The 15,321-nt window shown below is 41.1% G+C and overlaps 1 protein-coding gene across 1 annotated transcript in view; it reads left to right on the forward strand.

Moving 5' to 3' along the window:
* The window catches only part of LOC122547230 (NADP-dependent malic enzyme-like), a 434,918-nt gene that overhangs the window by 186,698 nt on the left and 232,899 nt on the right, over positions 1–15,321 (forward strand). Inside the window, exons 4-5 of the mRNA XM_043685873.1 lie at positions 9,216–9,291; positions 11,050–11,211. Coding sequence (XP_043541808.1) covers positions 9,216–9,291; positions 11,050–11,211 — 238 coding nt within the window. The remainder of the gene's footprint in view (positions 1–9,215; positions 9,292–11,049; positions 11,212–15,321) is intronic.

A 15,321-nucleotide genomic window follows, 5' to 3' on the forward strand; every position in this document is an offset into this window, starting at 1 on the left:
CTCGACCCTTTCACCCCCACATTCCTTATGCTTGAGATGTCTACTTTGCTGCTCCTTGATACTGCCAGACCCGCGTGTTTTTCCAGTGCCACACCTTTTGACTACCACCAATTTTAGTCTTGCTCAAACTCCTTGATGCTAAAATTTTGTTAAACATAACCTTGATGTCAAGGATAAACACTCTCTCCACACCTCCTGGAATTCAGCTCTTTTTCTTGTCGATGTTTGTTTGAACAAAGGCTGTAATGACGTCAGGAGCTGAGTGGTCCTGGCGGAACCCAAGCTTGGTGTCACTGAGCAGGTTATAGCTGTCTAGGTGCTGCTTGATAGCACTGGTGACCCCTTCCATCACCTCCCGGATGATCGAAGTAGACTAGGGTGGTAACTGGCTAGGTTGGATTTGTTCTGCTTTGTGTACAGGTCGTGTCTGGGCAATTTTCCACAGGCCAGGTAGATACCAGTGTTGCATCTTGGACAGGGGAGTGGCAAGTACTGGAGCATGTGTCCTCAATACAACGACTAATATTGTCAGGGCCCATAGCATTTGCATTATCCAGTGCCTCCAGCTGTACCTTTGATATCTTGTGGGCAGAATTGGTTGAAGACTGCCATCTGTGATGATGGCACCTCTTGTGGACAAAGATTGTTGCAAACACTTCACTTCAGTCTTGTCTTTTTCATTGTGCTGGGTTCTCCCATTATTGAGACAGGGTATATTTGTGAAACTTCTTCCTCCAGTGAGTTACTTACCCACCATCATTCATGACTGGATGAAGCAAGGCAGCAGAGGCCAGATTTGATGTCTTGGTTACTTAACTACATTACTTTAGTCTGTCTACCACATGCTGCTTATGCTGTTTGGCATGAAAGTCATCCTGTTTAGTAACTCTACCAGGTTGCACCTCATTTTAGGTATGCTTGGTGCTGCTCCTAACGTGGACCCTCCTTTGAAGCAGGGTCGCTCCCCTGCCTTGATGGGACTGGTACGTTTGGGGATATGCCATGCAGTTGTAGATTGGGGTGCAGATGGCTGATGCTTATGGTTCAAAGCCCATTATGAATATGTGGTCTGAGCTGCTCGATCTGTTCCAAGTATATCTCATCTAACATGGCAATTGTGCCACATAGCAGGATAGGCAATACCTAACCTAATGGTGACCACAACCACAGTCTAGTGTTCTAAGCACATTTGGTTCATTAATGTCATTTTCAGGGAAAGGAATCTGACATAATTTGGCCTGACTTGCACAAAAATCCAGACCCACAACACAGTGCTGCCTTAGAGCAGCATGGTGGCTCAGTGGTTAGCATCGCTGCCTTGCAGTGCCAGGGACCCAGGTTCGACTCCTGCCTCTGGCAACTGTGAGTGGAGTTTGCACATTCTCCCCGTGTCTGTGTGGGTTTCCTTCTGGATGCTCTGGTTTCCTCCCACAATCCAAAGCAGTGCAGGTTAGGTGAATTGGATATGCTAAATTACCCATCGTGTTAGGTGTATTAGTTAAGGGTAAACGGGTTACTTTTTGGAGAGTTGGTGTGGGCTTGTTGGGCTGAAGAGCCTGTTTTCAAACTGTAGGGAATCTAATCTAATCAAATCAAACAGTTTGACTCTTAACTGCCATCTGAAGCAGCCCTAGCAAGCCAGTCAGTTGAAGTAGCAATTAGGGATGGGTCATAAACGTTGGCCCAGCCACTGATGCCCACAACCCTTGAATGAATTTAAAACAAGACTTGGTCTCCATATGAATTGTGCAGCGATTTACTTTTAATACTTATTTGGACAGATGTGGAAGGAAAGTTGGTGTCAATGAAGTCGAGCACGTTTTTTCCTCCTTGCGTATACTTGCACAGTGGAAGGACTTGGAAGGAAGCTCGTCAACAGCCTTTCATGCTCTAGATATTCAGGTCCAGCACAACTGCCAGATCTAAATGAGACGTTTTTACAAAGGTGTTATCCACCATGATGCTGATTTCTCTTCCATTGTATAGACTGTAACCCCCTATCACTGTGGCTATTTTAGCTTTTTTGTGAAAAATCTAAGCCTGAGATCAGGTCTGGTTTGGAGTGAACTCCAGCATTGTACACCTAGAGTTATAAATGGCAAAGCAAGATTGTTCAGACTGTCACCTTTTATGTCTGGAAAAACATTACAAGAAGGACAAGAGCAAAACTCCCTTCAACCCCCTTCAGTGGATTTCAGAAGTGCCATGCTGAAGCTGAAGTTTATATTTGTCTAGATTAATACAGACTAAAAATTGAAGTTCTTAAAATGAAGGCAAACAAATTAATAGATGAAATAAAACAAAAACTTTAAGTTACAAACATTGAGAAGGAAGAAATTGACTGTTTTGTCAATGCCTTGCAGTGCAGAATACTTAAAATATTTCATTCCTTCATCAATATTTAAAAAAAATGTAATGGTCTTATCATAGTGTAATGGTAGGTTCTGATTTTGTTTTATTTTAAGGTGTAGTTAAGATACAGTCTTACACATTCCGCTTTTATCTGAAAACAATTATGTTGAACCAACAATGCAATCTGAAATATCTAATAAAAGGTGATTTCGCGGAGTAGGTAGATTTTAGCATGTCCAAGGAAGTCTCAAGCAATGATGGTGCTGGAGAATACAGTTAGAGTTGGTCAGAACTAAACCATGGAACAAGTTTCTTCCATGGCCTGGAGTTGGCATCAAATACAGTTTTATAGAAAGCAAGCAACTAGAACAGCTCCTCAATTGTCATGTTGAAATCTTGACCAGAACTACTTTTATATCTTAGAGGCAAATTTGCTCTGCAAGATACCAGAAAATGGTGAACCAAAGTAACTGTTGATCATGACGTGAGAGAGGCCTCCTGATCTGCTGTGGTAAACGAGACATCTTGTATCTTGCTGAACAGGAATGCGATGCAAGGCCTAGGATTAATACCTTATCTAAAAGGATATACTTTTACTTCCAGCAATATTGGAATTGCAAAGCCTAGACTTTGTACTGATTCCTGAAATACTATTTGAGTGAACACCTTATGGCTTGTGGACAGTTTGCAATTTAGCAGATGACTTGCATTTATAAAGTGCTGTAGTAGCTAGGGAAATCTTTATCATGGATGTGCGGATATCGAGTCTGGTGGAAAAAAGTAGCTTAACTGGGATGGTGAAACCATGATTGAAAGGGAGAGTTACCTTTTGTTAATGAGGGATACAAATGGCAAGGCACAGTAGGGAAACAAAAATTAGAGGGCAGAAGAGCAAGTAGTGTTTGGATTGTTTTTATTTATCATATGATTCGAATACTTAAACTCTTCTGAAGATCAGAGTTTCATTCCTGGCAACGCGTGCACTCTACTCATAAATCACAAGCCCCTTATTAAACCCCCAGAGACCCAAAAAATCAGCAATCCACCCAGAATACAAATATTTCATCATTTGTGCATTTTTCAGTTTTTATTGTTGTTAACTTGAGTTCAAACTAGGTACACAATTTTTCAAAAGTTCAAATGTCATTATGCCTGTCTTCACTCTAAGCCAAGCTGACTGCAAAAAGACCAGTTTCTCATTTAGTTGCAAAGCTAATGAGGTCATCTTACCACAAACATCAAGTGTAGCCCAAAGTAACAGGCATTACATCAAATGTATTTGCTGAAGAGTGACAAATGGATTTATATTCAATTCTTTCTAGCTCTCACTGAGTCACACTGAATACATTAATCAGTTTATCATTGCTTCTATGTAAAATTAACAATTTTCTAAATATATAATATTTGTTAAAGCATGCTTTTCTTTAGTTATGGCTTTGAAGCCAACGAGACAGAAGTTTCAAAGGAAGGAGGACCTTAACTATAATTTTCCAAAGTTATCCCATATCTTCAAATTGAAAACATTTATTTACTCTGCTTAAGAAATTAGTCAAGGAAAATGAAAACAATTAGTTGAACAACAACTATTGGGCAATAGTTTATCTATAATCAAAGGTATGGTGACTGAACATCTTGTTAATTTTCAACTGATCAAAGAGCATCAGCATGGGCATAAAGAGTAGATTATGTCTAACAAATCGGACACAAGTTTTTAGAAGTACTGAACAAAGAAATTGGACAGGGCAATGTCTATCAGTTTTATTTACATGGGTTCCAGAAGGCATTCCATAAGGACCCTTTTTAAAAAGCAATTGGATAAAGCTGAGTTCATTGAAACAGTGTGGCAGAGGAGGGATCTTGAACTGTTGCTGTAATAGGTAGAATATGACTGACTAGTCGTGTTCCACATGATTTGTGTTGGGGTTCAACTATTTATTGCGTTTATTAATAGTTTAAATGGCCATATATCGAAGTTTGTTGATGACATAAATGTTGTCAGTATTGGAAGCTATGCAGCTTTATATGTCCCATACAAAGGGTTATTGATAGGTTTAAGGGAGTAGAGAAAGTTGGTGAATCAGATTCAAAGTATGTAAAGGTGAGGTTATCCGCTTGGAATCTGAAAAGGATCAACAGACTACCTACGAAGTGGTGAAAAGCTAGAAACAGTGGAGGTCCAAAGAGACTGAGGGGTCCAAATATTTAAAATGTTACTGGAAGGTACAGAATATTCAAAGACCAAAAGAATACTGGCCTTTATAGTTAGAGGATTAAAGAGATAAGACTTGTACAAAGTCCTCGCAAAACCACACTTGGGGCAATTTGATGAGTTCTCTGCATAACACCTTGAAGGATGTATTGATTTTGAGAGAACATTTTCTAAAAATTGCCAGAACAATACCTGATCTCCAAAGGTGAAAGGAAAAATTAAGATTGTACTGATGGGAGAATGGGCAACCTTTCAAATGAACATCAGTTACAGCAGCACTTCATTGATCAAGCTGGTCCGGTCCTAAAAGACGTAACTGCTGTACTGGGTTTGTGGCAGTCAGTGAGAGCCAACAAGAGGAAAAACACACTTGACTCCATCCTTACCAATCTGCCTGCTGCAGATGCAGCATCAGTAAGAGTGACAACTGTACTGTTCTTATGGAGACAAAGTCCTGCCTTCACAGAGAATACCCTCTTGTGCTCTGTGGCACAATCAGTGTTAAATGGGACACAGTAGGAACCCATGCGGTGCTGTGAGCCATCAACAGCAGCAGAATTGTATGTCAGTACAAATTGGCAACCTAAAGGCTTGGTATATCACCTACTCAACCATTACCCTCAAGCCAGGAGGGTCACCCTTGTTCAACGGAGAGTGCAGAAGGCGCACTACCAGACATAATAAAAATGAAGTATCAAACTGGTGAAGCTACCAAGCAGGACTAGAATGCCAAACAGCGATCAAAATTCCAGAGCTGAGGTGAGTGTGACAACCCTTGACATCAAGGCTACTTTTGACTGAGTGTGGCTTCAAGGAGTTCTATCAAAACTGGCATCAATGGGAATTGGGGCAAAATCCATGCTGGTTGGAGTCATACCTGGCACATAGTGGCTGTTAGAAATCAGTTAGCTCTGTTCCAGGGCATCTCTGCAAGAATTTCTCCGGGTAGTATCCTAGAACCAGCCATCTTCAACTGATTCATTAATGAACTTGCTTCTATCATAAGGTCAGAAGTGGGGATGTTCACCAGTGAAATGCACAATACTCAGCACCATTCGTTAATCCTCAGATATTGAAGCGGTCCATGTAGATATGCAACTGGATCAGGGCAATATCCAGATTTGGTTTGACAAATGGCAAGTAATATTTTCTCCACGTGCCAGGCTACGACCATCACCAGTAAGAGACAATCTCGCCACTGCCCCATGCCCCACTATCAACATCCTAGGGTTACTATTGACCAGAAACTCCACTGGACTCCCTGTATAATGCAGTGGCTACAAGAGCAGGTCAGAGGTTATGTCAAGATGAATGTGTTTTATTTTATTCATACCGGACATTCATGATCATGGGGCTAAGTATACAGCAATTATTGAGAACTGATACAGTGAAATGTACACTTCTGAATTTGTGGAGTGTTGACTTTATGCAAAAAGCATTCTTGAATAAATTACACAAATCACATGTTCATAGTCACACCTATGTCTGAGGTTACAAAGGAATCTCTCTTTCTCAAACATACCCCTTGCCTGAGGCATGGTGACCCACCATGAATAGTGTCTCTCAAGACAGATCAGCTGTATGGTGGTAAGGCTGTTGACTTTACCTTCGTGTTGATCCTAGAAGAAAGTAGTCATTTCAAAAAAGCAAAATTGTATTTTGTACATCAGATTTCAAAAATCTGATATTGTTTAAATACTATCTTTTTGAAAGTGACTGCTTACGACATTGTAACACAATCGAGCAATTTTACATTAAGTGAGCTTGATTTATGGAAGATGATGCTTGCATCACACACCACGTTTGTTTATTCTTAGAAAGAAAAGTAGCATAGTGACAGTATTGCAATGTGAATCCAAACAATTGATGGAACAGAATTGTGTACCTGAAATGATCTTGGGGTATATGATGCTTGGACACAGGACTCAATTATGACTGCATTGAAATGCTTCAAGAGCAACCTATGAAGAAAGGGCAAGTTGAATATTTTTCTAATGTCAGTGTGATGCAGTGGTAGTTTGATCTCTGAATGTAGAGAGTTCATTGTTAAGACCCTTTGCATTAAGTACGCCAATGTGAATCTACAATGTCTTGGTCAAGTACTGCAGAGAACAAATGAATAAATGCAATGTTCCAATATTGCCTGAAAATGCTCACCAAAGCCACAATAGTTTTGTGTTGATGGCTCTGAGTGATGTTCCATGTGAAATGGTATTGCTGTGGTAATTTTCAGTTGTTTGACAACAATTGAAGCTATGCAGTTTACAAAAGCTAAGATGAATAAATCGACTCCGTATCTCTGTAGCTGTGTTTACTGGAGTGATGAAGTTAAGATTCTCTGCTGTTGACACTGATGTTGACACTGCTACAGTCCTTCAATCTATGTGGCTGCTAGGTAACCACCTGAAAAGTAGATGTCTGCAAGTGGAATTTAAAGTGGCATGCTTTTGATCAGGCTGCAGTCACCACTTTATTCCTGATGAAAGGCTTTTGCCCGAAACGTTGATTTTGCTGCTCCTTGGATGCTGCCTGAACTGCTGTGCTCTTCCAGCACCACTAATCCAAAATCTGTTTTCCAGCATCTGCAGTCTTTGTTTTTACCCTGCAATCACCACCAAGACAACTCATTCTTTTCCAAATCCATAGGTGTAGTGCAATTGATATTCTCTTACTTCCATCATAGTTTAGTGTGTGGCAACAAATATGTGAACAGTATTCTGATTTCAAACTTTTGTGGCAATAGTTCAGACGCATTCTATTCAGACAGTGATCTGGTGAATTCTGCCCTTTAAAGATGACCAGTTTTGAAAAAGGTTCATTCTTGACATTTGTGCAACATTCCAGGCACCAAGTACTGACTATGAACATGATTTAGCCTCATGACCTCTGTTATTTCTAAATCCAGAAATAAATCAAATCGGCAACTTGATCGGAATTGAGTCATGTAAAACCTGGATACATATACAATCGCTGGGCAGCTTTTTTAAAACAAAAAAAAGACGTGTGCTAAGCTGCCTGCAAAAGAATGAAGAAATTATTAACATCACCTTTTTGGTCATTCATTTATATTTTGCATGCGTAGCATCACCACTGAGTCCCCAGATGACTGAACTGAGCAGCCAATTTTTTGTTTTATCAGGTAAAATAACTGTAATTGTAAAATTTTTAAACATCATTTTTGTGGGATGTGGGTGTCACTGGCTGTGCCAGTATTTATTCCTCATCCCTAGTTGCCTTTGAAGGTGATGGTGAGCTGTCTTCTTGAACTTCTGCAATCCACCTGCTGTGGGTTGACCCACAATGCAATTAGGGAGGGAGTTCCAGGATTTTGACCCAGCAACCGTGAAGGAACAGCAATACATTTCCTAGTCAGGATGCTGAGTGGTCTGGAGGGAAACTTGAAGGTGGTGGTCTGCCCTTGTCCTTCTAAACGGAAGTGGCCATGGGTTTGGCAGGTGCTGCCTGAGGGACTTTGATGAATTTCTGCAGTGCACCTTGTAGATAGTATACACTGCTGCCACTGAGTGTCTGTGGTGGAGGGAGTGAAAGCTTGTGGATGCTAATCAAGCTGGCTGTCTGCGCCTGGATGATGTCAAACTTCTTGCATGCTGTTGGGGCTGCACTCTTTCGGGCAAGTGGAAAGTATTCCATCCCACTCCTGACTTATGCGTTGTAGATGGTGGACTGGCTTTGGGGAGTCGGGAGGTGAGTTACTTGCCACAGTATCCCTAACCTCTGACCTGTTCTTGAAGCCACTGTGCTTTTGTGGTGAGTCCACATAAATGATAACCCCCAATATGTGCATTTTTAATACTGGTTAGCCACATTGCTATCTCCCTATGTCCTCTCCCTCGCGGGGGGTGAAATTGGTGAGAACCGTTGTGAAGTTTCAGGATCATGGTATTGAAATCAGCTTTGTTTGTCTGATGTTTCATGAGTTAATTTATGCTGAAGGTTTCCTTTCAACAGCTGACAACAAATGCATCTTTCTGCCATTGTTAATCCACCTCTGCTCAAGTGAATGTGAATGGTGCATTGGCCCTGAAGCAGCTAATTACACTGCATTCTGAATTGGCATGTTTTTATGTCAACGCAATCAACACATGTTTCTTTTAAACAAGTACCAGACAACTGGGTTGGAATGTATTAATAACTTCAATTGAGTCTTCGTCATTTAGTTGTGATTGGCACAAAGGCAGCTCAGACTGTGGAATCCTAATAGCTTTGTGATCTGGGCACAAGTTTTATTGGGATAGCCAGGTTTGACACTGTTTGTTGATTTAGAAAAACCGTTTACTTTCACGCGTTGTATTTCAGGCAAGTCTGAATAAAGAAGAATGTCTTGCAAAGTTGTTCAACTTTACTGTCAAGTACAATGTATTGTATAGGACATGCACATGCATTGCTGTTGTAAAGGACTGTTAATTTATGGGATTTTAACTTTGGACCTGCTATATATGATTAACTATCATTTTGATTTGGCTTGGCAACATTTTGTATACATGGCATGCCAATTCAGACCACTGGGGTCCCTATCTCATGGGATTGACCTCACCCACCTTCCAAGGTTTGCTTGTTAAGTTGTGATACACTTTTAATGAAAGCCATAAAACTAAAATCATTTCTGATCTCTCTCTCTCTCTCTCTCTCACAGGGGTCTTTTTATTACAATCCATGACCGTGGACATATTGCTACACTTCTGAAGTCCTGGCCTGAGAATGATATTTGGGTATGTTTTGAGTTGCTGTGTATTTACTGAAACCTTGTGTCTTTTGGCTTTTCTCTTTGCTGGTTTCCCCACGGGACATTTTCTCACAATGCCGTAAAGGCCAGGCAGGCAATCTGTCCGCAAGTCACAATTGTTAACACATGAACTTCAAGTCCATACAAGGGTGTGACTCATCTATTCATTTGGCTCTGGTGGGGAGATACTATAGACCTCATTTCTGTGGTACAGTGCATAGAATTCCAGAATACTCTACAGCACACTGTTTTGGCATAGTTTAGCTGGTGAGAAGTTGCAAAATTGTGAAGAGTAGGATATCTTTTCTGAAAAGATGAGATTAATAATAACTATTTGTTTGATTTCTTGCCTGAGCTTACTCACCTATCTATCCCAAAATGAAGACAGCTGAAAGTGCAGTCAGCTGGGGTCTTCTGAAAATAAGTACCTTTTTTTTTTATCTCCCACTCCTGGTCTTATTCCAGTGACCTTTCGCACCCTACACCACTGACACTCAGTAACAGCAATGTGTACCATCGACCTGATGCAACAAGGCTCCTCCAACAGCACTTTCCAAACAGACCTTAGCTAGCTGGAAGGTCAAGGCAGCAAGTGCATGCTCCTCTCCCTGCCACACTGACCAGCAACTATATCACTGTCCCTTCACTGTCACTGACGCAAAAACCTCAGACTCCTTTCCAAATGGAACATTAAATGTCCTTGTTCCATGAAGACTGTGGTGGTTCGAGAAGGCAGCTCACCAACTTCTCCAGGGCAGTTGAAGATGGGCACCAAATGCTGACCTGGCCTAAGACACCCATATCCCATGGACACTCATTTTTTTAAAGAAAAACTCCTTTTCATTTGTTTGCGAGAGGTTAAGATTAGGTTCACGGTGAAACAGGTGCGTGAGTCTATTGCTTGTTAGGTGGTCTTGATTTTCACATGAATGTAGTTATTCAGGTGTGATAATACAGGGCTGCTGACCCCTGTCGTCGATCAGGAGTTAGCAGTAACTATGAGAGAGAAGGGATTTGAAATTGAATCACAAGCAGGGTGTTTCAATTGTAGGGTTAATTGTGTGTAATAGTCACGAATCCTAAAGTAATACCTATTTTTGACAGGTTTTTGGCTTCAAATACATTCGCTATATTGTAGTCAAATAACCGCTTTATCCATTGCTTGTGCTAACTGCAAAGATGAGTGTCAGAGAAACTGAACCACAAGGTTCATCACCTTCCACTTTCAATTTAAAATTTAACGCCCCTTAAATAATTTTTCACTTGGGTTATGAACTAAAACTTTTCAATGGAAATGATTGCTGTAAACTGAATTGTGAATCACATTCCCATTGCCTCACCCAGACTTCACCCTGGGATTCTCAGTTATATCCTGACTCCACAGGTCACCAGTGGAATTCTCAAGGAAGCAACTACCTTGATCCAAGTCCAATGGAATCTCTGCCAGTTATGTTGAGACCTTGCAAAATTTCTGTACTTGTATATTTTTCTTTTTTTCCTAATCGAAGGACCATCAATTAACTGTTTGGATAGGTTTCTAACTATCTGGTCTCCAGAAACATTTTTCAAAGCCAAGCTAAGATGAAGAGCAGTGACAAGTGTTGTTTCTAACTCCCCTCCCCTCCTCTAACATATGTTTGAGATTAAGAATTCAGGTTGTCTTTATTATGTTGATGAATGATTCTGCTGCTATCATATATAAATCTTGCCTTTGTCTCTAACTCTCTATTTGCTATTTGTCAAGGCTATTGTCATCACAGATGGAGAACGTATCTTGGGTCTTGGAGACCTTGGGAGTTATGGAATGGGCATTCCAGTCGGTAAGCTAGCACTCTACACCACATGCGTTGGAATGAATCCCCAACAGTGTTTACCAGTGATGTTAGACGTTGGCACTGATAACGAGGTAAAACAATGACCTATGTTACAATTTTACAGCAGTATATTGTCTGACTTTTTGGTTTTATTTTCAGTGGAGCCCTTTCATTAGTTCAAGATTATCAATGTACAACAAATCAAATACACTGCCTGTCAAATTGTAACAGTGCAATTTTTATATGCAAAGCTTCCAGCAAAAATGTCCGTCCTGAGGGAATTCTTTTCCAGCATCATTGTCTGGCATGTTGATTTAGACTTGGGCTGAACACACAATTTAATGTGTGCACTGAATTATCAGATAATGATCAGTGCTCTGATATTAAGGCCAACTGAAAGAAGTGTTTGCATCAGTGTGATGGTTGCGCTGACTGTAGAGATGAACCAAGAAAATCGAATATGTAATAAACCAAAATTGCCGGTTATGAGAAGGAATGATCACATGGAGGAGCTGCGGGATGTAATGAGGCAATGGAAAGGTTTGAAATTTTAAATTGTATGCGCTGTAGTTGGACCATGAGAACAAGATAATAGTCGACCATAAATTAATGCAACAGAGAATGTAGGCAATTGAATGTCTGACATGTTAGTACGGAGAATAGAAGCTGAGCAAGGACGACAAGGAAAAAAATTGAGTATAGGAGAGATTGAAGTGTGGATTAAAAAAATCTATATTCCTTCAGGGTCCAAATGCTGGCATCATCAAGGGATGGAAGTGAGGTTGTAATTGTTGGCTTAACTGGGAGCTCAGCATTCCAGCTCATTGCTGAAATGGAAAGACCCCATGAATTGAAGATGGTGCAAGATGGGCAATTTTAATAATAAAAAAATCCTGTTACTTTTTTCAATATTAGGGACTGAAAAAATTGGCAATCTCGTCCAATAGTTTTCCCATCATCCATCATCCTGGTAGGTTGAGGCAAGAGAACTGCTCTTTGCATCTTGATGTTGGATACTTGGCCTCTGAGCTGGAGCTTAAAGTCTAAACATATTTGGATGCAAATGAAAATAGAACTAAAGTGGCAATTCCTTTGCTGTCTTATCTATAGCTCTTCAATTGATTTGATTGATTCAGAGTTTAAGCCTTTGAGATAACTGAGATGTTTAAAACAGTAATCTGTTAGTATGTTATAGTTCAGCTCGTTAGCATTGTGTCAGTCAGGATGTAGGAACTTAAATTCACATACATTTTTAATACTGACACAGTTTTATGATTGCCTTGGGCTAGCAGAAATCTGAGAATTGTGCTGAGCTCATATTTGACTCTGCTGCAATTGCCCTGTTTCTCTTCTTGCTATTAAGAGTTAATATCCCACTGATCCTTCAGGATTACAATCAATACTTTATACTCCTAAGATTATTTCAGGTGTACATTTAGATTGGATGTTTTTCTCTTATTATCTTGCCAGCATGCTCTTGGTACTGACTACCTAAAAAGACAACTATTCAGGATAAAGCAGTCAACTTGATGGCACCCTATCTAACTCCTTTTAACTTTAACTGCCTTGACGTGTATGATCTACATGATATACTGCAATGACCCATCAACTCTCCATAGACAGTACCTTCCATACATGTAACCTCTGTTACCTGGAAGGATGCATGGGAGCACTGCCATCTGAATTTCCCCTCCAAGCTACACACCAAGCCTGACTTGAGATTATATCACTGTTTCTTTTAATGTCAGAGTCAATATCCTGGAACTCCCTTCCTAACACCACTATGGATACACATCAGCAACAAGGACTCGGGAGTTTGAGAAGGCAGCTCGCCACGAGCTTTGTCAGCGCTGGGATTAAATTCTCGTCCAATGATACCCACATCCCATGAATGAATACATTTTACAAACAAACATTGACTGTTTTTTAAGAAATTGCCTCCTGACTTCCCAAAGCCTGTCCATCATCTTGAAGACACAAGTCTGATGGAATACTCCCCACTTGCTTGATTTGTGCAGCTCCAACAACACTCTAAGCTTGACATAATCTAGGACAAAGCAGCCCACTTGATCAGCATCCACGCCCTCCACTATCCACACTGCAGTTACTACCGCAAGATGCGTTGCAGAAATTCACCATGACCATTCTTATGTCAAGGGTGTGGTGCTGGAAAAGCACAGCAAGTCCCGCAGCATCTGAGGAGCAGGAGAATTGACATTTCGGATATAAGGCCTTCATCAGAAATTCTGACTCTGATCTCCAACATCTGCAATCCTCACTTTCTCCCATGACCACACTTGCCTAAAGGATAAGGCCAGTGGATACATGGAATGCCACCATATGCAATTTCTTCTCTAAACCTTGATGACTTAGAGTATGTCACTGTTCACTGAGTGGCTGGGTACATTCCTGGAGCTCCCTCGCTAACAGCATTGTGTGTTTGTCCCTGCGCCAAATGCCCTGCAGAGGTTCAAGAAGGCTGCACACCATGACTTTCTCAAGGGTAACCAGGGATGGGTAATAAATACTGGTTTAGCCACTTTTGCTTACATTCCATGAGTGATTTTAAAAAAAAAGACTGCTTTGCATCCTTGACCAAAAGAAAAGTTAATATTTTGATGAAATCTGTAATAAGTTATGTAATCTTTACCAATTCAAGTCCATGTGTTACATTATTTAATCATTGGCCATTCATTTATCAGAATAGTCAATACTGAAAAGTACAAGGTGTAGATACAGGTATCCAGTTCCAGCCAATGGGTCTCTTGGCAACTTGCCCAAAATCAGAAGCCTAACAAATGTATAGGCAACAGCCAGCATGGACACTGCCTGTGTGCACTCAGACATATGAAGGGGTGCTTGTGAAATCAGCACAAAATGCATCTGACTATAATGGTGCTGTTTTCAAGCTTGCTATTTCAGTTTATACCCCGTTAATCACCTATAGTTTAATATGTGTTCAATATGCATTGCAAATGGGAAGGGCTTGATTTTCTCTTTGTGGTCTACTCAGACCACTCGCTGTCAGCCATAAGTCTCCCTTTCTGCAGACAGGCCTGCAACCTCAAAATAGGAGAAGGGCAGCATTGACAGAGACAGAAAGACCCTTACCATGATCTACTTGACTTCGATTCTTCTAGGCTAGAGGGGACATCTCCAACATCTAACAATGAACTCCATGCAGTGAGAAAATCGAGGTAACCAATTCTCTGTGGCCAAAGAGGAGTGCAATGTATTCCCTTTCCAGTTGGAAGCAGGTGGTCCGGGTGTGTGGCTTCACTGGGCTCAATTTCATGGTGCAGGGTGTCATTGGTCACGTTTATGTATTTTGAAAGAACAATGTAGAAATTCAGAGATTCCCAACTGAAAAAGGTTCCCCAAGCTCCAAGTGCAATTGAATTGTTACATAGTGCAATGCACTTGTAAATATCTAATATTGTAGCAGCAGCCATGGTGCCTTACACTTTGCAGGTCCAACATACTAATAACACTTCAGATACATTCCTGAGTGGCTAATGGGCAGCAAGGTTCATCTTGAACAACTAGCTCATTACTGTGGTGCTCCACTGATATAGAGTGGGCATTGAGAGCCATAACTACATTCAAAATTTGATTGAGCAGACTATTGTGTTCTTGTGCAATGCTTTTACTGTCTAGACCCCTCAGTGAGAGCTCAGAGGTATGAGGCAGGGGTGTCACAATTCACCACTGTCTCTGTCTCTATCATAACCTCACCATGGCGTGGATATCCCTCACCAGGGATGGGAATGTGGGTGGGTGGGGATGGAAAAGTTGGAGTGGTGGCGGGGGGGAAACAACTGATACGTCTCCTTTCTGGCCAGACTGGACTGTTAATGATCAGCTCCTTTGACTGCATTAACGCTGAACAGAACCTGTGTTCCCTAATCATCAGCTGAACCAAACCATGACAGTTCCTTGGCCACAGTGCTGAAACAAAATCCACTGCAAGCTGAGTAGTGTAAACCAACTCTATCCAACAAACTATTCAATATTTTAGAGCGGAAAATGTGTTGCTGGAAAAGCGCAGCAGTTCAGGCAGCATCCAAGGAGCAGGAGAATCGACGTTTCGGGCATAAGCCCTTCTTCGGGAATGAGGAGAGTGTGCCAAGCAGGCTAAGATAAAAGGTAGGGAGGATGGACTTGGGGGAGGGGCGTTGGAAATGCGATAGGTGGAAGGAGGT

This window comes from Chiloscyllium plagiosum, chromosome 3 (assembly GCF_004010195.1).
Source record: "Chiloscyllium plagiosum isolate BGI_BamShark_2017 chromosome 3, ASM401019v2, whole genome shotgun sequence".
Lineage (NCBI taxonomy): Eukaryota > Metazoa > Chordata > Chondrichthyes > Orectolobiformes > Hemiscylliidae > Chiloscyllium > Chiloscyllium plagiosum.